The sequence below is a fragment of the Ochlerotatus camptorhynchus genome, unplaced genomic scaffold, assembly GCF_037179485.1.
Source record: "Ochlerotatus camptorhynchus isolate MF236.1 unplaced genomic scaffold, CSIRO-AGI_Acam_v1.1 ptg000423l, whole genome shotgun sequence".
NCBI lineage: Eukaryota > Metazoa > Arthropoda > Insecta > Diptera > Culicidae > Ochlerotatus > Ochlerotatus camptorhynchus.
This window is the reverse complement of record NW_027040909.1, coordinates 2,789,561-2,812,344: the sequence shown is the minus strand read 5'-3', so window position 1 is coordinate 2,812,344 and position 22,784 is coordinate 2,789,561. Positions and strand designations below refer to the sequence as shown.

Sequence of the window (22,784 nt, the reverse complement as noted above, 5' to 3'; positions counted from 1 at the left end):
GTTTGGTGAGATTTGCAGTTGGTGAGTTTTGTTAGCTTGATATTCCGAGCTGCGATATCACAGCTTGCAAAATCAACAATCTGAATATGGCGATGAGTACGCAAAATGTTACGCAATTGCATCGTTCCTATTCACACACACCCGAAGATTGGTGGCAAATGTCACTTCGACTTGTTTCGTCTACTAACGACTCTCTGATCACTGTGTTGAGGAAGCAGCATATGCAGGTACGTAATTGGTGGATTTGTTAGTCATTTGAACGCTTTTGGACAATGCTTATAATTTACTACTTTTTCAATAGTTTATTTTTAAAAATCAACAGTCGGAAGCAGTGGAAGAAATATTTCTGATCGATTGGTGATAAAGTTACTGAAATGGGTTCAGGGACAGCTGAGTTATTAACGTTCAAAATCTTTCATAATTTCGTTCCATGTTCCATTTTTAGATTTCGCATAGTGTACCTCCATGTAGAAATCGCAGACGTAGTCCTACGTCAAAAATCTGTATAATTTATTTATTATGGTCTCCTTCGTGGTTCAGAAGGAGTTTGTTCAATGTTTAGAATCTTGATAAATGACTAAATATTGCTTTCTTTGTCTTATCAAATCTAGAAATTCTACAATCTTGATTTTTTTTTATAGTTATTTGTATCTTTTCTACATGTTTGACAATACAAAACATTAAGTTCCAGTGGTAGTGAGAGACAAATCTGTTTCCGATTGGAAATTTCCTGGGTTTGCTAAAATGGCTTGTTTACCGATTAGATTAAATATCGTATCGGTCACTATGTGACATGGTTGATTAAACAAAAAGAAAGGGAAACTAATATCCCTTCCAACGAGAAACCAGAACACATGATCATCAGAAATCCATTAACATTATTTAACAGAATAAATAAATAAATAAATATAAAAAATAATATTTCTCTTTATTTGAAAAATCTGTATATTTTTCAAAAATCTGTTATCTGTATGTAATCTAGTGTAGTGATGTCTGCATATTAAAAATTGAAAAAAAAATGTATTTTTACCGATAAACCTGTATATGTGGCATCACTGGCAGAGGCACGACAGCAGCGCTGGTTGATATCTTTTCAAGTTCAAGTAGAATGATCTGCAACCAAGTGGTACTCGTTTATGATGACTGGGTTTGGGGAAAACGTTTATTTCTTAAAACTGTGATAAAATTATCATTTTCCCATTTTTGCAATAGTTTTTTCATTAAAAATTAGACAAGTATAATTTAAACAATTTTGTTTTTTTTTTAATGATCCATTTATTTGTCAAGGCTCAAATGCATTAGCTTTGTGGAGCCGAATATTTTTTACAGTTAGTAGAACGGGGGCCGATTACTCGCGGTTTACTCGAGATTAGGGATTACATTTTTTGATCATTTGGAGGGAGGACAAGGGAAAGCATTTAGAACTAATTTAAAACTTAAACGTAAAGGATGACTAAAACACAAAACATTAAACATATACATCAACAGCTTTAAGAAAGTCGTAAATAAGCTTCATAAAGTCGATATCACGGCACGCCAAGCCGTCTCTAATTGGCTTAAAAGGTTGTTTTCCTCGGACCATAAGGGAATCACACAGAACGGATCTCGCCTCATAATGCAAGGAGCAGGACCAAATAACATGCTCGATGTCGTGATAACCGTTTCTACAGGTGCACAAGTTGCTGTCGGCAAGCGTAATACGGAAGAGGTGGGCGTTTAACGAACAGTGATTGGACATGAGCCTGGACATTACACGAATAAAATCACGACTCATATCCAACCCTTTGAACCAGGGTTTGATCGACACCTGTGGGACAATAGAATGTAGCCATCTTCCCAGATCACCATCATTCCACTTTTGTTGCCAGTTGGCGAGAACTTGCTGACGAGAAATCGTGAAAAATTCGTGGTAGGCGATTTGTCGCTCGTAATTATCGCCTTCCATAGCGCCCACCTTGGCCAGCGAGCCCGCTTTCTCATTGCCCGGGATAGAGCAATGAGAAGGGACCCATACCAAGGTGATGATATGCGAGCTGTTTGATAAAGCACTCAATGACGATCGTATTTCCTGGAGGAAATACGCCGAGTGCTTTATCGGCCTCATTGAACGCATAGCCTCCAGGGAGCTTAGCTATCCGTAAAAATGAAATAATGGTCAGGTGGAAGTGAGGCAATACGCTCTAACGTGTACGATATAGCTGCTAGTTCAGCAACGTATACCGAACACGGCTTTTGAAGCTTGTATGAGGCGCTATGAAGATCGTGGAATACTCCAAAACCAGTGGAAGCATTTATCTAACAATTTTATTAAGTAATATCCTATCGATTGGCGTCTCTTGGATTTTAATTTCATCTATAAATAACAGAGTTACAAGTGTTCAAAACCTAATACTATTTCACCACACATATCTTTGATTTGCACCGCAGCTTGGAATATCAAGCTAACAAAACTCACCATATGAAGAGCTTTGAGTGGGTTGGTTTATTTCCTTTAAATTCCGTTAAAACCAAAGTAACAATTCGGGTTTTATGAGGGTTCTGTAGACCACGATTTAGATTTGTACAGTGCTTTAAACCTCAAAAAAACTTGCAATGTTACTTGGGAATTGCTTGTCTTTTGAACAGATACGTATATTTCGCCTACTACTTGCAGACTTCATCAGTGCCAAGTACTCAACACCACTGGCCATGGTGACTGGAGTGTGAAACATGTAGAGTAATACAAACATGATTAGTTAAAGTTGATAAGAGCTGCTTTTGTATTGATACCAATCGTTGTTCATGCGTGGTTGATCAAGGAAGCCAAACTATGGTACAATGTTCCAGTATTCAATGAAATGTATGGTGTGTCCTTTTTCTACTAAAAGCTATTGAATTGCTTTCTTTTACGATACATAAAGCTTTAAAACAAAATCTTAGGTCTCAATCGGGGTTGTTAATAGATAACCATCGATAAGGTCAGCGTTAACGTCTGCAATGGTGAGTATGCATTGCAGACTTTAACGACAGTTATCGATTAACAGCGCTGGTCTTGATGTTTACTTTGTTCTTAATTTTCAAAAAGAGCTTCATGATCCATGCTTCATTTACAATCATTGTAAAAATATATGAATATTCAATGATGTATTCCTGGGTTCTTTCAGATTAGCTATGACTATGAAAAATATATTTTTTATTGTATTTGCTGAAAATTAGAGACCCTTCAAATCCAATGATCTGCACCTATTGCTGATAACTGACTACGGTCAAATTCATTTCATATTTCGCTGGATCCAATCGGTGAAACTGCTCACACGAGCATACACACCTGGAACACCTTTGGTACCACAACCGTAGCCCCAACTGACAACTCCGTACTGGTACCAGTATCCATCGGTCTCAGCAGCTACCAAACACCCACCTGAATCACCTTGGCACGAGTCCTTTCCAGCTTCACCTCCTGCACACAGCTCGGAATCCAGCGCCGAAGGATAATTTTCCCGGCAGTCCTCCAAGTCCACACCAGGAAGGTCGACCTCCAGCTTGTATCGACTACCGTAGACACCTTGGATCGGAATCAACAATCAACTCCAACAGTCGCTTAAATAATAATCATAATCTTTCCTCCACTCACCCGGTTGCTCTTGACCAGTTTCCGTTGTTCCCCATCCGATGACCGTGAACTTCCTGCTGGAATCGGGTTTACTGATCAACTCCTCGACCAAAGGAAGACACACCGGTGAAATAAATTCCGTGAAAGTGACCTGCTGCGCCAACTTAATTAGCGCAACATCGTTGTGAATGTCCTGTGCATCGTAATCCTCATGAACGACGTGACTCCCTATTTTAACATCGATTGCCTTATCAGCACAAACGTCACTATCATCACAATCCTCCTCGGTCTCGATGTTCCACTCGCCAAGGCGGACCTTTGTTCTTTGGAAATAGAATTTGATTTGATTTGATTAGAGAACTTCATTGAAATTTGCCATTTGTATTACACTCGAATCCAAATGGGCATCTCACGGAAGCAGTGAGCAGCCGTCAGCACGAAACGGTCGGAAATCAGCGATCCTCCACAGGCGTACATAACCTTTTTACCGATGATGGGTTTGGCAATCAGCAGCGCTGCCCAGGGGTAAGCATTCAGTGCGGTTTTGGATCCACCTAGGATACGATCCGACAGGCTCACACCACATATTCCCGGTTCGGGTAAGGTATAATTGGTTTCGGTAGAACCTGACTGGAAGATATCTGGCAACGAGTGCTTAGTCAGTGTTCTTGATTGTTAAATCCATGCTTCGCGGCTAGTTACTTACCAAAAAAGAACCCAAACGAAGGGGCAGCGAGCAAGAGCACTGCGAATATATTGACTGTTAACATTTTGAGCTAGTGTTTTACACTGAAGATGGCTAACGCTTTTGAATTGTTTTATACTAGTATGATTGATATTTATATATTATGTATTCTTAAACATAGAACGAAGGTCCTGATAAGAAGTTCAATTTTTGCTTGTTTGCCCTAGGAATAAGCGTTGCGATTAACTGTGGCCTAGATTCGTATCAAGTTACATAAGTAATAAATAAAACGAGAAATCGCACTAGCCTTAACTTCCATCGACTATTGAAGGATATTTAGACGGGCCTAGCTGTTGGTTGAAAAAAAAATATAGAAAAAAAAGCTGCGCCGGTATTATGTAGGTAAATGAAATGGATTATAGTATAAATAAGGTTAGAACTTTCACATTTTGCAGAATACCTTTTTTCCCTTTAAACCATTTTGCGGAACGACATACCTTGAATACGGGGTTTACAGTAAACCAACAAGTACCAAGAGAGTTATCCCTTATGCTTCCAACCATTCGTTCCAGCAAAAAATGGCCACCTTCCACCACCTGATTCATCGAATGTAGACTCTTCCGCTCAGCGAGATAGGAAAGGTAAAGAAATTCCAGTACATTTTCGAAACAACGAATACAAGAAGACCACAATTCAGGCAATCATCGATTAAAAAAGCGAAAATTCTACAAAGGAGAATATTTTCAACTCTCACCGCAGGATCTGAACTCTTTAACGTAGATATAACCAGTAAAAATCAGTGTTAGAATCCACTAAAGACCCAGTTAATGTTTTAGATAAAGCAGGTGTATACAAAATAAGCTGTAACCATTGTAATAAAGTATATGTAGGACAAATAAACAGAACTTTAGCAAATAGATTCTTTAGCAGGAAAAAATGCACTAAGTTGGGCAGCAAAGTATTCACGTTTAGTGTTTTTAACCGTATGGTTAGTTTTGTTGCGTAGCTTTACAAAAGTGTGCCATTTTTTAGCATTATTTTTATCGCGTTTCCAACAGTCATATGCTTCTGAACGATTTTTGAACATCCTGTGGACATGCTGGTTAAGCCATGGAGTTGAAGGGTCTTTTACCAGTTTTCTGGTTAAAGGCGCATAACGGTTTATGTGTGACAATAGTGCATTATTCAGGTAATTCAATTTGTCATTTACATCAAAATAAGAAGATATAGCATCCATATTTAATTCTTGTAAATCCCGTATAAAGGAATCGTGGTTAATGTTATTGTAATCGCGATAAACAATTCCACACACTAAGTTAGCCTTTGTTAACTTAACAAATAAGTATTCGATTTCACTATTAGCTTAAGACTTGGCAAGAACTGAGAACCGGATATTTTTCTTCAAGTAGAAAGCAACGCCTCCTCCACGATTCCGTTTTGTACACTTCCGGTCGGATCGTATTATTCTATAACCCTGCAATTCAACGGATTTGTTGGTGACAGAAGGTTTGAGCCATTTTTCAACTAAACCCAGAACATTCAATTCTGACTGTTCGAACAGTAGTCGATAATTGTCTACGTTACTACAGAGGCGGCGAGCATTATGCAAAGCAAGCTTCATAAAGTTTATTGAATGTTTTGAAACTATAGTTTTGATATCCCCATAGTTCAAATGGTGTTGTTTTACGGTCGGTTCAAAAATTGAATCAACAGGAAATGGAATTGTAGAACTAGGAAAATGGCAAGTGTTAATAGGTACATCGGTATTCATTACTTTCATGTCGGTTTGGTGGAGGTCTGGACTTTGTCGTTTTTTGGACGGAATTCTTTTACTCCCTCTGGCCAGTAGAAAGCGTCACCGACGATAGAGCCAAACCACTTTCAAGCGACAGTTCTCGCGTCACTTTTCAAATCGACCAATGTAACAAATGTAAACAAACCGAGTTAAGCGATACAAACTGTTGCTCTTCTATCATTGTATGTCATACAAAAACATCCATCCAAATTCACTTTCATTTATTTAAGATAATCATAGGTAAAAAATTGTCCAATGTACAGTTTGAAATGATGGGTATATGATTGTTACTTCGGTCATTCGGACTGCCTAACTTGATTGGTGCTCATTTTTCAAAGGCGGGGCCAATCTAAAGTTAGGTACTATACTCTGAAATCTGTGAAAGGGAATCTAGTATCATGTAGACAAAACGTCCAATGTAACACTCATTGATTATGTCATTGAGAAAAATCGTCCAATGTAACATGTCCGATGTACAACTATACTTGTCAAAACGTCCTATGTGGTTTTTTCTATGTTGTAGCATGAAATTCAAAGTAAAATTGTGATTTTACCGTTTCTTCTGAATTTTCAACTTTATTATACACTGGCTACATTAAAAATAGTATTGCAAAATGTATTGTTTTTAAACAGTTAAATTAATAATCTGTCGAACTTCAACTTCGATTTTCTCAAAATGGTGGATATGTTACATTGGTCTATTTGAAAAGTGACGCGAGAGTTGTCATCAGCCGACGGATTGGCTGGAGAAGGGCGGTTGTTGAGGCCAGATGTTGAAGCGACTGGAGCAGGACGAGCAGAAACAGCAGGAGCGGTGGAAGCAATAAGAGCAGAGGAAGCAGCAAGAGCGGTGGAAGCAGCAGTATTAATGGTAGTGGCAGTAGCAGTGATAGGAGCAGCAGTAGCAGTAGCAGTGGTGGCACCGGTAACAGTAGTAGTAGTAGTTACAGCAGTAGTAGTTTATTCATATTATTGTCGAAATTTTCGCCACTGTGCACTCAATAAAAGAGCACTTGTTCCTTGTAATTTGAACCCCAAAAAGACCATAGGTAACCTGCTGCTTTTGGACGATCTCATGGATCACTTAAATAGAAAAGCACTTGTTATACAAGTCGAATAAATGTTCATAAGTCCTTTCGATACCTGTTTACCATCAAGAAGCATTTATTGTGAAAATCCTGTGAATTTTCACCTTAAGAGACTTTTAGACTGGTCGCCTTCAGAAATCACTTATTATGGAAATCATGTGAATTTTCACCTCCACAGATTCAAAGTTTCCTTATGCGGCCTTCTGTTTACCGGATAAACTGACGCGATTGGTCAAGGCGACGATGGATCGAGTGAAGTGCGTTGTTCGAGTATCGGGGACACTCTCGAGTCCCTTTGAATCTCGAAGGGGGCTACGACAAGGTGATGGACTTTCGTGTCTGCTATTCAACATCGCGTTAGAAGGTGTGATCAGAAGAGCTGGAATGGACACGAGTCGCACGATATTCAGCCAGTCCATCGACATCGTGGCACTGAACTTTGAGGCGATGGGGAAACTTACATCAGACTGAAAGTTGAAGCTAGGCGGATTGGACTTGCCATCAACGCATCAAAGTCAAAATATATGAAAGGAAGAGGTTCTAGGGAAGGCAATGTAAGCCACCCACCCCGAGTTCAGATTGACGGTGAAGAAATCGAGGTGGTCAATGAGTTCGTGTATTTGGGCTCACTGGTGACTGGCGAAAATGATACCAGCAGAGAAATTCAAAGACGCATTATGTCAGGGAATCGTGCCTTCTTTGGACTCCGGAGGACGCTCTGGTCGAATAAAATTCGCCACCGCACGAAGTTGACTGTCTACAAGACGCTGATTAGACCGGTGATCCTCTACGGCTATGAGACCTGGACTATGCTCGTGGAGGACCAACGCGCCTTTGATGTTTTCGAATAGAAGGTGTTGCGTACCATCTACGGTGGAATGCAGAATGAAGACGGAACGTGGAGGAGGCAAATGAACCACGAATTGCACCAGCTGCTGGGAGAACCATCCATCGCAAAACTTTGGCGTCTACGGTGGCTTGGGCACGTCGTAAGAATGCCGCACGACGACCCAGTGAAAATGGTTCTAGAAAGCGACCCAATAGGAACAAGAAGAAGAGGTAAGATTGATCGACCAAGTAGAAGGCGACCTGCGGACCCTTCGCAGACTACGAGGCTGGCGAAGTGTGGCCATGGATCGAGTAGAGTTGAGACGACTTCTTCGGACAGCAGAGGACAACAAGGCCTTAGCCTGATTGGTAAGGTAAGTACCTTCTGTTCATCACCAAGAGTCACTTATTATGGAAATCCTGTGAATTTTTCCCCAAGATTTTTTTAATATCCTTAAGTTGCCTTCTGATAACTCACAGGAATCACTTATTATGGAAGTCCTGTAAATACTCAACTCAAAATATTTTTGGTTTCCTTAAGTTACCTTCGGAACACTTAGTGAGAATACACTTATACCTGGACATGATTTTAAAATTGGAAAATAGACTAAATGGGATTCCATTTATACAAAGACACGTCAAACGCACGATAGAATGTGAAATTAAACTCAAATATTAGGAATAGGCATTACCCGATTTATTTGTATGGCACTACTTTCTACGCGTGCTTTCGCCATCAACCATCGCCGCTCAGTTTCTTAATATTATCCTTAATCCACGGCAAAAAACTGACGACCCGCACAAATACTTTGAAATCAACCGTACCACATCCGAATCCGTAGCTGATGATTCCATACTGGTACCAGTATCCGTCCTTCTCAGTAATCGTCAATCCACCACCGGAATCACCGGCGCAGGTCTGCTTTTCGGTGTCATTTCCAGCGCAAAGCTCCGAATCCCACAGTCTAGGATTTCTCTTATAACACGTATCCCAATCAACACCGGGCATATCGACCTCCAATTTGAACCGACTTGCGTAGTAGCCGGGTTCTTCAATACCGACCTCCGTTGTACCCCATCCAACAATGGTGAACATTCTACCGGCTTCGGACTTGCTCTTCAGTACTTCGGTAACTGGAAGACAAACCGGAGATACGAATTCCGTAAACTTGACCTGCCTTGCCAGCTTTACCAGTGCAATGTCGTTGTGAGTCGGATTCGATGTATAATCTTCGTGTTGTAGAAAAGTGTCTACGTCGTAATCGATCGGCTTGTCCGAGCAATGACCATCAACGCAATCATTCTCGCTGGCAATGTCCCACTCACCAAGGCGTACCATTAATCTACGGATGACGAGCCATGTCAATGAGATAAATTAGCTAATCCGATTACTCAAATCGACCTACTCTCTTTCTCCGCTTAGAAACCGTCTAAGACAGTGCCCCGCAGTCAGGACAAAGCGATCCGAAATCAGCGATCCTCCGCACATAAAGTTCGGCTCACGGTTTCTATACTTGACCCCCAGAACGGCAGCCCAGGGATAGCCGTTGATGGCCGTCTTCTCTCCTCCTCGGATGCGATCCGACAGGCTGACTCCGCATATACCAGGCATGGGTAGGGAGTATTCGTTCCATATGGATGCATTTTTTCGGGTAGCTGAAATGACTGAACTGAAGTGATCGTTAGTTGTGGCAATAAGGGCAGAGATTCTTACCATGGAGAGACAGTGCTCCTGCAATGCACGCTAGAATTGAAATCAATTTCCGTATCATCGTTGTTGCAAATCCAATCAGTAACCGTACTGCACTGATAGTCTTCAAGCTTGGATGAACGTTTTATAGCGTTGAGTTATTATCATCGTTTGGGATTCCCTAGGCGAAATATGGAAATAAAATCGACGTAGATGTTGTTGTTTATATGAACCTGTTTAGCGACCTGATTAGTACGATCGATTTATTTATTGCAATGAAGCTTAGCCTAAGAAGAGAGGTAACCGCGATTCTACTATTCTTCAATAGCAGCTTGAGAGGTTTCAACACTATCCAACATTACAAGGTCAACTCTTCAATGAGAATGTACCAAAGGTCTCCTAACCTGGTTTATCGGAGCCTCTCTCCGTAGTACCCCAACCGACGTCGGTAAAAACTTTCTCAGTTTCCGCTTGACCCTGAAAGTTGTCGTCCAGAGAAAGACTCACAGGAGAGATGAATTCTTTGAAGTTTACCGCACTCGGAAGATTGATTAGAGCAACGTCATTGTGTGTCGGATCCGATGTTTAATTATCGTGCTTCATGTAGATTTTGATGTTGAAATCAATTGGCTTATCGGAGCAGAGGCCGTTTAAGCAATCCTCTTCACTTTCGATATCCCATTCACCATTCAGGTGGATTACGAGTCTAGGATCATTTTTTCCATTAGTCTAATATACATTGACTTTCTTACCAGTGCTGATCGGCAACAATGCTTTTGAAAAGTGCGCTGCTGTCAGGACAGCTCGATCCGAGATCAGCGATCCGCCACAAATGAACTGGATACGCCCGGAGGTATCTCCATTGAACCGAACGCCCAACAAAGTGGTCCAAAGAAACGCATTGAGGGCAGTTTGTTCACCTCCTCTGATCCGTTCGGCTAGACTGACCCCCAGACTTCAGGTTCCGGAAAGGAAAAGCTTCGTTGAGAAGATTCGCCATTATTGGTGGCTAAAATGTCATAGATTAAACAAAAAAACATGTAAGACGAATCTAAGGTACAAACCAATATAAGCTGGTAAATTGGTTAAAAATAGAACCACTGAAACACACCAAAGGGAAGATATTTTGTGAAGCATTTAATAAATGTTTACATTTTTTTTCCCTTAATTTGTTTTCCGTCGATCTTGTCTTCCGTAATGAGTATCAATGCTACCGACGCCAAGGAGGCAGCTCCAACACCTGGACCCTACCTATCGACCCATCAACTCATGAACCGGGGACCAACGGCTTTACTTCCCGGAAGGCGTGATCAGAGATGTTATGCCTCAGAACATCCCGGCGGCGCCGACTGGGATTGAACCCAGGCCTGCTGGAGTGAGGGGTAATCACGCTTACCACAACACCACCGACGCCGTTATCTGTTTGCAATTGCAAGAAGATGGTTTTACCATGTTTGTTTTATACCTTTCAATCCTTATCAGTCATTCCTGATTGAGCTGAATTTAAATACACTATTGCTCATTTACATGTGAAAGGTCCGATGTTATTGATTGTAATCGAAGATTAATGCATGGTTTTTCACAACTTTTCTGTTTAACCGGACCGGGGACCAACGGCTTTACTTCGGCGTGATAACAGATTTTATACCTTCGAAAATCCCGACGGTGTCGACTGGGATGAAACCCAGGCCCTTTGGAGTGAAAGTCAATCACGCTTTCCACTACACCATTGTTCTTCATCAGCAGTTCTTTCAGTCGTTGCGTCGTCGACTTTGGAAAGCAACCGTTTCGTGATGAGTGTGTGAGTGCCGACCACGTTTTGCATCCATTGTTGCAATAGAAGCGCTCTGACCCCCGTTGACGAATCTGCCATACAATGAAACCACTGGAAATGGCTCCCTTTCTGGTGGAGGAGGCCTATTGGATAGCGGAAGATAAAATATTTATTGTGTTTTTCGACGTAGAACTACGTCTTTGCCGACTATACTGGGGTGCAAATTAAAAAAAATATGTGCGGTGAAGTAGTGTTAGGTTTGGAACGCTTGTAACTTTGTCATTTATAGATGAAATTAAAATCTTAATACGCCATTACAAACCTGATGAAATAAATATTTTTCCAATTTTTCTGTAATAAAACTTTTGAAAAATGCACAAAATGATAATTTTATCACAGTTTTCATGAATTAAGCGTTTTTCCTAAACCCAATCATCTTAATCGAGTACCACTTGGTTGCACATCGTCCTGAAAAGATATAAAACAGCACTGCTGTCGCGCTTCTGCTCATTACCGCTTCGGACGGCGTGGCGCTTGATCCTGCAGTAAGCAGGAGAAAGTCAATGGTTAAAGGTGACTTGGGTTCCGTTCAACTAAGGGCTGTTCATTAACTACGAGGGGGAAGGGAGGGGGCAAGAATCCCAAAAAAATTGTCTACGTAGTTAATGAACAGCCCCTAATACGAAATGCGGAAAAGTTATTTACTCACCACCCTTCCCCTTCCCTATAACGATAACCTGAAAAACATGGACTTTAACGATCCCTTTTTTCCGGGAAATAACTGTATACTACAATGTAGTAAAAAAAAGTTTAATTCCGTTAATTTTTTTTACCCAACTACTGCCCAGAGAGCTTCGAATTTGAGAAAAAAAAATTGGTCACAATATTTTGATGTTATTCTGTGGGTGATTTACCACCAACTGACTGTAAAACATATCTGGTACCTCTATATATACAATTAGATAAACATCCAAAGTCCATCATTTTTTACATATTCTACACAAAAGATACTTTCTGCCCCACCCCATTCATAAAAAAAACGGTGGGAAACCCTGTCAGGGGCGGGGCTTAGAAAGTATTTTTTGTGCAGAATATGTAAAGAAGGAGGGGCGTCGGATGTTAACCCAAATGCATATACCGTGCATCATAGAGAAATAAGCTCTATCTACACAGCAAAAAAATAATTTTGATATCACGTCAAAGTGGATGCACTACAATCATGTCGAAAATATGGTGTAATATTACTTGCTAAAAAGGACAAAATTATCGTTAATACAATGCATGAACTGACATTACGCTGCTTTTACTGCATTTGTTTATTTATTTGGTCATAAAAATTACATGAAATTTTCGACATGATTGCAGTGCATCCACTTTGATGTGATATCAAAATTATTTTTTTGCTGTGTACTGTTTCCAATTGGGTTCTTTAAGGGTATTCGTAATCTACATTAAACATGAAACCGAAATCCGAAATTTGATCAAAATTGGAGCCCTGGAACTATTTTAAATAAGTGCGATTACATTACCAATATCACCATCTTAGCGCCCCTCAGTAGGACTTTGGGATGGTCCTTTAATTATGTCACGCAAATTTGGCCCATTTTCAACCCCCCCTCCCCCCTTTGTCACATTTTTTGTATGAACCTTATTTTTTTTGTCTGTCTCGTCACAGTTTTCAAAACCCCCCCTCCCCCTAAATGTGTGACATAATTAACGGACGACCCCTTTGTATTGGAGCGAGCTGTCAATTTGTAAGTTTAGTGTCAAACAGTGGAGTTAATAGTTTGCTTTTGCATGGCATACATTTAGACGCAGTACGAAAATGACATGAATAGGTCCAACCAAAATCCATTATCCTACACCGGGCAAGTAGAAACGTGTGGGGAAGTTGAAACGGTAGATGTAGCTCTTAGCACAAGTGAATAATTACTGAGATTATTTCTAATATATTTTAGTACACAATGCCTCTCAAAAATAATTACAGTGAATATTTACTTCCAAAGAGATATACATACTGTTTCAACTTGCACCGGTGTACCTTAACTATGATGTTTACTAATTGATTGATTTATCTATATTTAGAAGGCTTTCAGCCTGAGGCTGGTTTGCCTCCAATGATGTTTACTATCAAAACATTAAACAGGTGGAGAACCTGTACTTAAGCAACATTGCATGTTTTATCGAGGTTTTAAAGCATTCTACAAGTCTAAAACGGGGTCTACAGAGCCCTCATAAAACCAGAAATGTTACTTGGGTATACAAGCTTTTGCTCTGACTTTGAAATTCAATAGCTGAATTCCCTAATTTTCAATTAATGTTGTACTAAGCACCTACTTATTGGAAACCAAACGTTTAATTTGAGAAAAGTCACAGTATTCCATTTTGCAATCATTCTACGAACACGCTGTAAATTACATAATGATGATGCATGGTAATTTTATGTTGTGCTCCAAATTGGAGAACAAAGAGGTGCTTAAACCCCGTATGATCTTTATACCCCTTCCTCCCCTACTTCATTGACATATGAACCAACATTTTATTCAATATTAAAAGTACCGTCTTCTGACTTTTACCTGTCAGAAGACGGTACTTTAAATATTGAACAAAATGTTGGTTCGTATGTCAACAAAGTAGGGGAGGAAGGGGTATAACGATCATACGGGGTAACAGTCTGTTGCGTTGTCTTAAAATGCAATCTTCACTTTCTTCTCTGCTTCAGAAACCGTACTTAAAACTAATGATGGAGCTGCTGAAAAAATTAATGTATTTTTTGGCAATTGTTTTATCCCACAACATGCATGGCGTTTCTGTGTACTATACTGAGGTGCAAATCAACAAAAAATGTGTGACGAAATAGTGTCAGTTCCTATTGTAGTCGATGTCGATGTCAAACTTAGTGTACATTGATCATAGCAAAATAACTCAACATTGATCAACCCAAGAATCACTTTTGAACAGTTTGAAATCAATTCTGAAAGTAATGAATCACTTCAGAAAAACTTTGAAATTCTTTGGATAGTATTGAAGAACTCCCTTTGGAAAATACTTAATCTTTCCAGAAAGTTTGTAATCGCTTCCGTAAAAACTAAATAATTGCGGAAAGAACTGGACAACTTCACAACATTTCTGAAAGTACTGTATCAACTCTCTCAAGTTTACAATCAATTCGTCAAGAGTTGAATCACTTTGTAATAACTTAAGCATTTCAGAAAAGTTTGGAATCAGAATTTTTTTTAACCATTTCAGGAAAATCGGAATCACTTTGGCGAGCACAGAATCATTAAAAAAAAGTTAAAAATCTCTTCTGAAAATACTGAAACACTTTAGAAAAAACTCAGAATCAGTTTAAAAAGTACTGAATTACTGCAGAAAAACTTCAAAAAGAACTGAATCACTTCAGATAGTACAAACATAATTGAGCATGAATATGATTAACCGCACGCGGTTGCTGCTCTGTTATTACCAAACTACCTGACAGAGAAGCGACAAACGATGTATTGGACTAGCATGCATCTGCAATGTGTAAAAACTGGTGATCTCATATTTTACGACAGGCGATAACAGCGCTGGCCGCTTCCAAATGTACGTCAATTAGACCGTCAAAAACCAAGATATCCTCCTCACTTCCACGAATTTTGCCAATAATTTTTCAACAGAATTTACATAAGGAAGTATTGATTCTTATCGCTAAACCACTTAGTTGTGACACATCGAAAAAGGTCTCGATTTTGGCAACATGAGTACAGTCAGCTCTCCGCAACTCAATGTCCACTAACTCGATATTGAGTTATATAACCATAATGACCACTGTAGTTCCGTTTCCAAAAACGAAATCTGCCTATACTGACATAACATTACATTAGGAAAGTTTGGAATCACTTCAGAAAGTACCGAATAACTTGAGAAAAGCTTAGGATCACTTTGGAAAGTACTGAACCATTTCAGAAAAAAATAGCACGTGCAGAATAAGTTTGAGTTCAATAGGGAAAATGTTGAATCAACTCAAAGATAGACTCACTTCCGAAGGTGTTCTATTTTTTGGTCTGATTTAACACTTTCGGCAGTAATGTCACGAGTTCTTGGGAACGTCTTAATCAAGAACCTAATATAAACGTAACAACCTGTCACTGAAACAGTAAACGTATTGCCTATACAGGTTTCGAAAGGTAACATCAATTGTAATAGCACAAACATTTTTTGTTCCTATTTCAAAGATTTGTGTAGTGACGATTGCGTTATTGACAAGCACACATGCTCGAGGAGATTGGAATTCCACTTTTGATTAACAGTAGCAAAGGTTGGGTTCACGAGGTTTCCTAGATAAAAGTTTCCTTTTCGAAAGTAAGGTTTTTTACGAGAGTCACATGGGATGTGCCATCTTGAATTATTCTACATATATTTTATGATTGCTGTTCTTTTATGCTGGCGATTGATTCATGCTATCTTAACAGCAGTCATAATTTATAACTACTCAATATATCACAAATCCACCACCTCCAGCATAATTTGAACAGCATCGTAGAAACCAAATTGGTAATGATTTAAAAAACGCCAGAGGTATTCTGAGTAAAATGCATAAAGCAAATCCATATATCCCAAGTAACCAAAAGTTCTGATAAAAGGCTATTTGTGGCTTAAGCAGCTTGGTTGGTGGTGGTCTATAGAATTCTAAGCAGCCTCATTTTTAAGTCGTTATAAGGAGGAGAAAGTTCCGGTATCATAATTAAAGAGCATTCCAAGCAGCTTCTGGTGGAACTTGAATGGAACTTTTAGAAAATAAATTTAAAAAAAGGTTTTTGTCCTCTACACTAAAATTCTATGTTTTATTCGCACTTTTATGAAAGTTATTTCTAAAGGCAGGTATTAATGTGTATTGATTAATCAGCAATAAAAGTGTATTGATTAATCAGCAATAATAGTGTTTGAAGAATTAAACCCAGTCCTTCTGCGTGAGAGCCTTAGCACGAACCGCTGCGTCATCTGAGATATAATAAAGTGAGCTTTTGTCCCGCCTACTGTTGGAGTTTTCAGTGCCAGCTGACTGACTTGAATACGAAACACAACACCTTGATGAATTTTAAATTGGTGTTTGCCCGCATGGTATTCCAACACATTTGGCGCAGTGGTTAGCGTTCGTAGATTGCATGCCGAATACACTGCATAAATATAAGAATTCTGGTTTATTCTGGCCACTGATCATTTAATATTTACGTACATTAAATTTTGTTACCAATAAAGACTTGTGCGGATTGCTTCATGTGGCTTGAAAGTTCTGTCAGAACTTTATTTGAACTTTATGGAACTTGAAAGTTCTGTCGGAACTTTATTTGAACTTTATGGAACTTGAAAGTTCTGTCGGGACTTTATTCGAACTTTATGGAACTTGAAAGTTCTGTCGGAACTTTATTTGAACTTTATGGAACTTGAAAGTTCTGTCAGAACGTTATTCGAACTTTATGGAACTTGAAAGTTTTGTTGGAACTTTATTTGAACTTTATGGAACTTGGAAGTGATTTAAATCGTTGAATGCGGAACTTTTGGTTACTTGGGTATATGTATCTATATTTTTTTTGTTTTTCGATTTTAACTATCATCATATCCATAATCTTCCCACTCTTAAGCTTAGTACTTGTGACTTAAGAAGGGGGCTTCGGAGAAACAAAAGTCCGTTGCGCCATTGCTTCGGTTAGCGCAGTAAGGGCTTTATACTGCGGAGGTTTTGATTTGATAACATACTGGTAGTTTTGGGAACTTTGTTTTGCCCACAAATGTTTATTAATATTCTAGAAACTGTTCAAGGTTTCTCCTGAAATTAGGAGAAAGTCACATATGATATGAGATAAATAAGAAAACACACATTATGGTGCTTCGAAAATGTTGACGGATCTTTCGGAAACCAATCATAATTTCAAGAAGAAAGGATAAAGGGACTTTGTAGATATTCATGGAATATTAAAGCGATTTTCCACCCCTCGGGTTTTTGTTGTGTAGCAAATGCCACCTTCGCCACCTGTAGAGTACGGTGCTGCTTGATAAAGAGCAAATTTTTTACAACGTACCATATAAACTAGATAATTCACTATTTGAAACAACGTCATCAACATTGGGGGTGGTCGCATCGTTATTTTAGGCAGATTTATATTTTAAGGGCGCTGGTCAATATTGAGTGCGACTACTTAGCTCAAATTTTAGGAACACAGCACTTGTGATCCATCTGTGAAGAATGATCTTGCGGAATCAACTTGGCCAAAATTTGCAGTGTATAATGACGGAACAATCATGGAACGATGATGTTCTGGGATTTTGCGAATCTCTTGCGTCATAAATACAGGCCGGACTCGATTATCCGGAGTCATATTTTTTTACCTATCTTGCAAATTATTTTTCATAAACCGCTTGGAAAACCGACTTTCGATCCGAGGACGAGTAACATACATCTTTCGACTCAGTCTGACAAGATCGGGAAATTACTATATGTAAGTGTTTGTGTGCCTTTGTTACAAAATCCGGCGTTAAGGGGTTTTGGATTAAGTTTGACCTGAAAGGAATCAAACATATCATGTGCCACAACAACATACAAAAACTGAATCCCATGATGGTCCGGTCACTAATTACGTCACGTTTCAGGGGGGGGAGGAATGGCAACCGAAATTTTTTTTTGAAGATCCGTTAAAAAAAATGTACTAAAGAGCCTTTAAAGGGGGGTTTCGTGAGAATTGGTCTTTTGGTGGCTTCATACCTGAAAATTTATATCAATTTTTTATCTTATTTTGTAGTTCAATTCATTTATTCATCATTTCAGTAAAAACAGTAGTTCATCAGTAAAGTGATTCAGTAAAAACAAAGAGAATTGCAAATTTGATCATACATCACATTGACTATTTTATCAAGAATATTTCCCCTGATTTCACGAAGTAAAAACTGCCGTTCCAACGGCAATTGGTTTTCCTCAGCCCATGTGATGATAGTGTCAATACTATTCAGCGCTGATTGATCTGGAACTGGTTCGTACTCCTCATCTTGGTTGTCATCTGCTGTAGAAATGTTTGCAGTTTCATCCAGAGTGGTGTTCGTCACGCTTTCTCCTTCATAAAAATGTGAATCATGGTTAAGAACAGCATCGTCTTCATTTTCGCCTGCAGCCGCTTAATCAGCAACCATCAGTTGAATTGTTACACTATCATCCCTAGAGCACCGGAACTAATATTTGGAATGTTAACATTTCAAAAATATTAATGAAAAATGGTCGAAATTGATCGAGTGCGTCAAGTTAGGAACCGCGTCAAATATGGTGCCTTCACGGTAGCCGTGATTTTTAGCCAAGCTCAACTTTGTCTCTACACACTCGTGAGAGTTACGAGACTACGATTTTTCTCAAGTTAAGGGGTCCCATGGCGTGGTTGGCTACACGTTCGCTTCTCAAGCGGATGGTCCATGGGTTCAATTCCATTGATCTTCTTATCGAATTTTGATGTATTTTAATGTGCCTCATGATAGGTTATTATCCAAGTCCGATTCTGTTCACTTTCCCGGGGCACTTGGAACTTGTCCAGAAGTGGCCAATATGGTCCAAGGTACTTAATTTTTTCCACCATTGATCTGATTATCGAATTTTGATATAATCTGATGTGTCGCATGATAGGTTATTATTCAAGTCTGGTTCTGGCCACTTTCTGGAGGCACCCGGAACTTGTCCGGAAATGGCCAATATGGTCCAAGGTACTTAATTTTTGCCACCATTGATCTTGATATCAAATTTTGATTTAATTTGATGTGTCGCTTAATGGGTTTTGTTCCTTTCAAGTCAAATTTAGCCTCATGGCCCATAAACGCCGGAACTTGTTCCGGCCATATCTACAAAACCAGTGGTCCGATTCCATAATCCTTCAATAGCGTTCAATGGGACCACTAAAAACATTAAATGAGACCACATAAGACCAAAAAAAAAAATTTATTTTATGGCTCGATTATCCGGAGGGCTTGATTATCCGGAGGGCTTGACTATCCGGAGTGAAATTTTTTTCAAGACTCCGGATAATCGAGTCCGCCCTGTAAATCAAAACTAACTGAATTGCCGAAGTCGGAGAAGCAAACACGATAGGGATTATGCGCCGAAGGGTTGACATCATGTGTTATGTACACGTAGTACAATGACATAAAACGAGTTTGAGGGTTTAGCTCGAGAAGCTTCTCAAAGTTTTCGATTACCAGTGGGTTCATAACTTCACATCGGGTGAGAAGCCTGAGGGACAATTACGAAAACCGATCAGAGAGGCAACATGCCCGCCAACACTTCAAGACTCATCGTATGAGTCGAGTGCATGCATCCTAACGCGAAACGAAGACAACGATACTGGATACGTTCCAGTTTGATGATATGTGTTTTAGCCGCCGACTGGAAGCAAAAACTACCGTACTCTAAAACCGATCAAATCGTTGTCCGGTACAACGTTAGAAGATCTTGCGGATTAAGTTTGTTGTGTTGTACCTTTTGACTATAGTTTTAAGATGTATTGTATAGTGAACAAGAATCCTCGGCTCTGTAAAGTTAATTTGGTTGAGCCTTATCAATTAAATTAATTAAAAAAAAAAAATCAATTGTTAAAATACATTTGTTTGATGTAGTTGTGGACGGGTGGGAGGGGGTATCTTTTGGACTTTTTCTTTCTAGGAGCTAATGTACTAGCATAAGAGTAAACTAATTTCTATGAATATACTCGAACTGCACTCCTCTATATAAACACTAAGTTGACGCACAATAAGGAATGACTAAAATCCGACGACTAGCGATCCGTTAGCCTTAACCGATTTATTTTTCTCTGAAGGCCGTAATCATCCATCCGGCTTAATCTCAGGACATTTTACAAAGGAAACTGGACGCTTGATTCGTATATCACAGTATCGTAGACAATTAAACAGAATGTGCAACACGATTGTTGATAATTTATTAAATTGTGCTCTAACGTTTTATGTCACACAGATTTATCACAGAGTTTCTACTTTGCTCACCTAGTCAACATAAATGTTATTCAATATATGGATAATATATTCATACTGTGACGAGAACGTGGTTCTTTGCGTCGTCGTACTAACAGGAGCACTGCTGGTTCTGCTCATCTTTTTCATGTGCTCCTTAATCCACGGTATGAAGTGAGTTACGCGAGTATACACTCCAGGATAATTTCTAAAACCGCAACCGTAACCGTAGCTAACCACTCCATGCTGGTACCAGTATCCGTCATTCTCCGCAATCGACAGGGGCCCGCCGGAGTCACCCTGACAGGTGTCCTTTCCGGTCTTCCCAGCACACATTTCCGAGTCCCAAAGGTTGGGATACGATGCGCGGCACGTTGCCGGTTCTACTCCAGGAAGCTGCACCTCAAACTTGTATCGGTTACCGATTGAAACATCTGTGTCGAAAATTTATATTTATTTCCATTTGAAGTGCACTCGTTTGCTCACAATTACCTCTGGTTTTGGCATCATACTTGATATCACCCCAGCCAACGGCAGTAAACTTCCTTCCAGTTTCCGATTTAGTTCGAAGCTTTTCAGCCGAAGGAAGACACACCGGCGAGATGAACTCTGTGAAGGTGACGGGCGTAGCCAACTTGACCAAGGCAATGTCGTTGTGGAAATCCGGTTCGCCGGAATATTCTTTGTGAATCTCGATACTTTCTACCGGAGCATCAATCGGGTTGTCCGAACAGTGCTCATCCTCGCAGTCATTCTTGCTCAAAATATCCCACTCACCAAGACGAATGTTTGATCTAAGAAAATGGAAACATTCATGACTGTGAATCAATCTTCTAATCAAAAAGAAACGTCTTACATAATGTAATTTTCCGAAGCACCTGGGAAACAGTGAGCAGCAGAGAGCACAAAACGATCGGAAATCAACGATGCACCACAGAATGGAACTGTACGGCCGCCTTGTTTGGATTCCGCCATCAGCAAAGAAGCCCAGGGATACGCGTTAATGGCCGTTCTCCTTCCTCCTACGATGCGATCGGCCAGACTTACTCCGCAAACACCAGGCTTCGGCAGTGAGGCACCGTCGTCGTTTGGTGACGCTTCATCGGCAGCTGAAGATGAAAATTTGTTTTCGATAATTACGAGAAATCTTTGCTGATTAGGGATTTCTTACCGGGTTTGGAAAGTGCAACTGTAGTGCACAGCAGCAATACGAATAACGTGGATGAAACCATTGTAAGTTTCCAACCAGCGGTTTTCTTCCAACTGAAGCTAGAGTAGTCAAGCAGTTTGTTTTATACTGCATGATCGCTATCAGTATTGACGACGTATTTTCAATGCCTTGTATTAGAAGGATTATCAATGTTTACCTCTAGAAGATAGATGTCGAAGGTTATTTGTATCAATATGGAATTTACGTTCCTTTCATGTTGTTGTTCACTTCGATATAAGCTTCGAATAAGTAGATGTTCATAATCCTCAAGGATCGCTCCTTTTCTCTCTTATGCTAATCACTGATTTGAAGTAACGAAAACTGGCGTAAAGCGCATTGATTCTTGTCATCGCGATATGCTGTCTAAAAAATCCAGGTGCGTTTTGGATAATCCTTCCGACAATTTTGAGAAATGTTAACAACCTTGCAAAATAATAAGCTTTATTTTTTCCGTCGACTATTTACAATTTACTGTAAAGATAATAACAGCATTCTGGGATAGACACAACAACGCTCCGCACACCATCCCTGATGCAGATGCAAGAGCTCTTCTCTTGTAGTCACCGATGTAGCTAATTCTGGAATCAGAGTCATTTAAGAAATCAATATGGCAGATCTTTAACTAAGATTTTTTTATAAGATTTTAAGGACCATGGATTAATTAAGTAAGAATTTCAAGGAAAATTTGCTTACATTTTCTTACAAGGAAGGGAGGGAGTCTCTGGAATACCTAACGTATACATGAAGAATACAGCACATGTTGATGTTCGATGTAAGATCTTACTAAGGAAGAACTGGTAAAGAAAAATAAAGAAAACTAGTACGTAATTATTGCTTGAAGTCAACGATTACAAAGTTGTCCAAAGGAGCTGTGATATGCAACTGAACCAACCGGTGCGCACCGTGTGCTGGATCGGGTTTGAAAAATACTTCTGGGTTTATGTAAGCGTGTACCCAGGTTCGGTTGAGTTTTCGTGAACCCGGTGTTCTAAATCAAATCCTACCGACTGTTTTCGAGTTGATGTACATAACCTCAGCTTGAAAACCGACGGGCTACAAGATGGTGAGTTGACACCGTGGAAGGAGAGTGATTCCTAGATCCGGTCCTAACAAATCCCTACCTCACGCTTCCATGAGTCATAT

General features: G+C 39.7%; 4 protein-coding genes and 1 pseudogene across 5 annotated transcripts in view; 1 reads left to right on the top strand and 4 right to left on the bottom strand.

Moving 5' to 3' along the window:
- LOC135711185 (uncharacterized) overlaps positions 1–22,784 on the top strand; it is a 41,741-nt gene that overhangs the window by 8,849 nt on the left and 10,108 nt on the right. The window lies entirely within an intron of this gene.
- On the bottom strand, positions 2,703–4,621 carry LOC135711135 (CLIP domain-containing serine protease HP8-like). The gene is made up of 4 exons (XM_065233877.1): positions 4,299–4,621; positions 3,981–4,233; positions 3,614–3,915; positions 2,703–3,544 (listed from the first exon to the last, which is right to left on the bottom strand). The coding sequence occupies exons 1-4, from the start codon at positions 4,360–4,362 to the stop codon at positions 3,252–3,254; spliced, it is 912 nt and encodes a 303-aa protein (XP_065089949.1). The 5' UTR covers positions 4,363–4,621; the 3' UTR covers positions 2,703–3,251.
- LOC135711134 (CLIP domain-containing serine protease B4-like) lies at positions 8,286–9,911 on the bottom strand. Of its 2 annotated transcripts, none has more exons than XM_065233875.1 (3): positions 9,703–9,911; positions 9,395–9,653; positions 8,286–9,331 (listed from the first exon to the last, which is right to left on the bottom strand). In XM_065233875.1, the coding sequence occupies exons 1-3, from the start codon at positions 9,758–9,760 to the stop codon at positions 8,725–8,727; spliced, it is 924 nt and encodes a 307-aa protein (XP_065089947.1). In that variant the 5' UTR covers positions 9,761–9,911; the 3' UTR covers positions 8,286–8,724. The 2 variants fall into 2 exon arrangements, with proteins under 2 accessions (XP_065089947.1, XP_065089948.1); XM_065233876.1 differs by having other exon boundaries at positions 8,288–9,331; positions 9,395–9,644; positions 9,703–9,910.
- LOC135711138 (CLIP domain-containing serine protease B4-like) lies at positions 10,078–11,130 on the bottom strand (annotated as a pseudogene).
- LOC135711133 (CLIP domain-containing serine protease B4-like) lies at positions 20,200–21,698 on the bottom strand. Its single transcript, XM_065233874.1, has 4 exons — positions 21,603–21,698; positions 21,288–21,540; positions 20,924–21,225; positions 20,200–20,865 (listed from the first exon to the last, which is right to left on the bottom strand). The coding sequence occupies exons 1-4, from the start codon at positions 21,661–21,663 to the stop codon at positions 20,465–20,467; spliced, it is 1,017 nt and encodes a 338-aa protein (XP_065089946.1). The 5' UTR covers positions 21,664–21,698; the 3' UTR covers positions 20,200–20,464.

Excerpts from the sequence above, each read along its gene's own strand:
- LOC135711133 (XM_065233874.1), bottom strand. The coding sequence starts at position 21,663 with ATGGTTTCATCCACGTTATTCGTATTGCTGCTGTGCACTACAGTTGCA. Across the intron at positions 21,541-21,602 it reads AGTTGCACTTTCCAAACCCG|CTGCCGATGAAGCGTCACCA; the intron begins GTAAGAAATCCC and ends TTTCATCTTCAG. Across the intron at positions 21,226-21,287 it reads GCTTCGGAAAATTACATTAT|ATCAAACATTCGTCTTGGTG; the intron begins GTAAGACGTTTC and ends CCATTTTCTTAG.
- LOC135711134 (XM_065233875.1), bottom strand. The coding sequence starts at position 9,760 with ATGATACGGAAATTGATTTCAATTCTAGCGTGCATTGCAGGAGCACTG. Across the intron at positions 9,654-9,702 it reads AGGAGCACTGTCTCTCCATG|TCATTTCAGCTACCCGAAAA; the intron begins GTAAGAATCTCT and ends ACTTCAGTTCAG. Across the intron at positions 9,332-9,394 it reads TTTCTAAGCGGAGAAAGAGA|ATTAATGGTACGCCTTGGTG; the intron begins GTAGGTCGATTT and ends CGTCATCCGTAG.
- LOC135711135 (XM_065233877.1), bottom strand. The coding sequence starts at position 4,362 with ATGTTAACAGTCAATATATTCGCAGTGCTCTTGCTCGCTGCCCCTTCG. Across the intron at positions 4,234-4,298 it reads TTCGTTTGGGTTCTTTTTTG|ATATCTTCCAGTCAGGTTCT; the intron begins GTAAGTAACTAG and ends ACTCGTTGCCAG. Across the intron at positions 3,916-3,980 it reads ATGCCCATTTGGATTCGAGT|AACAAAGGTCCGCCTTGGCG; the intron begins GTAATACAAATG and ends CTATTTCCAAAG.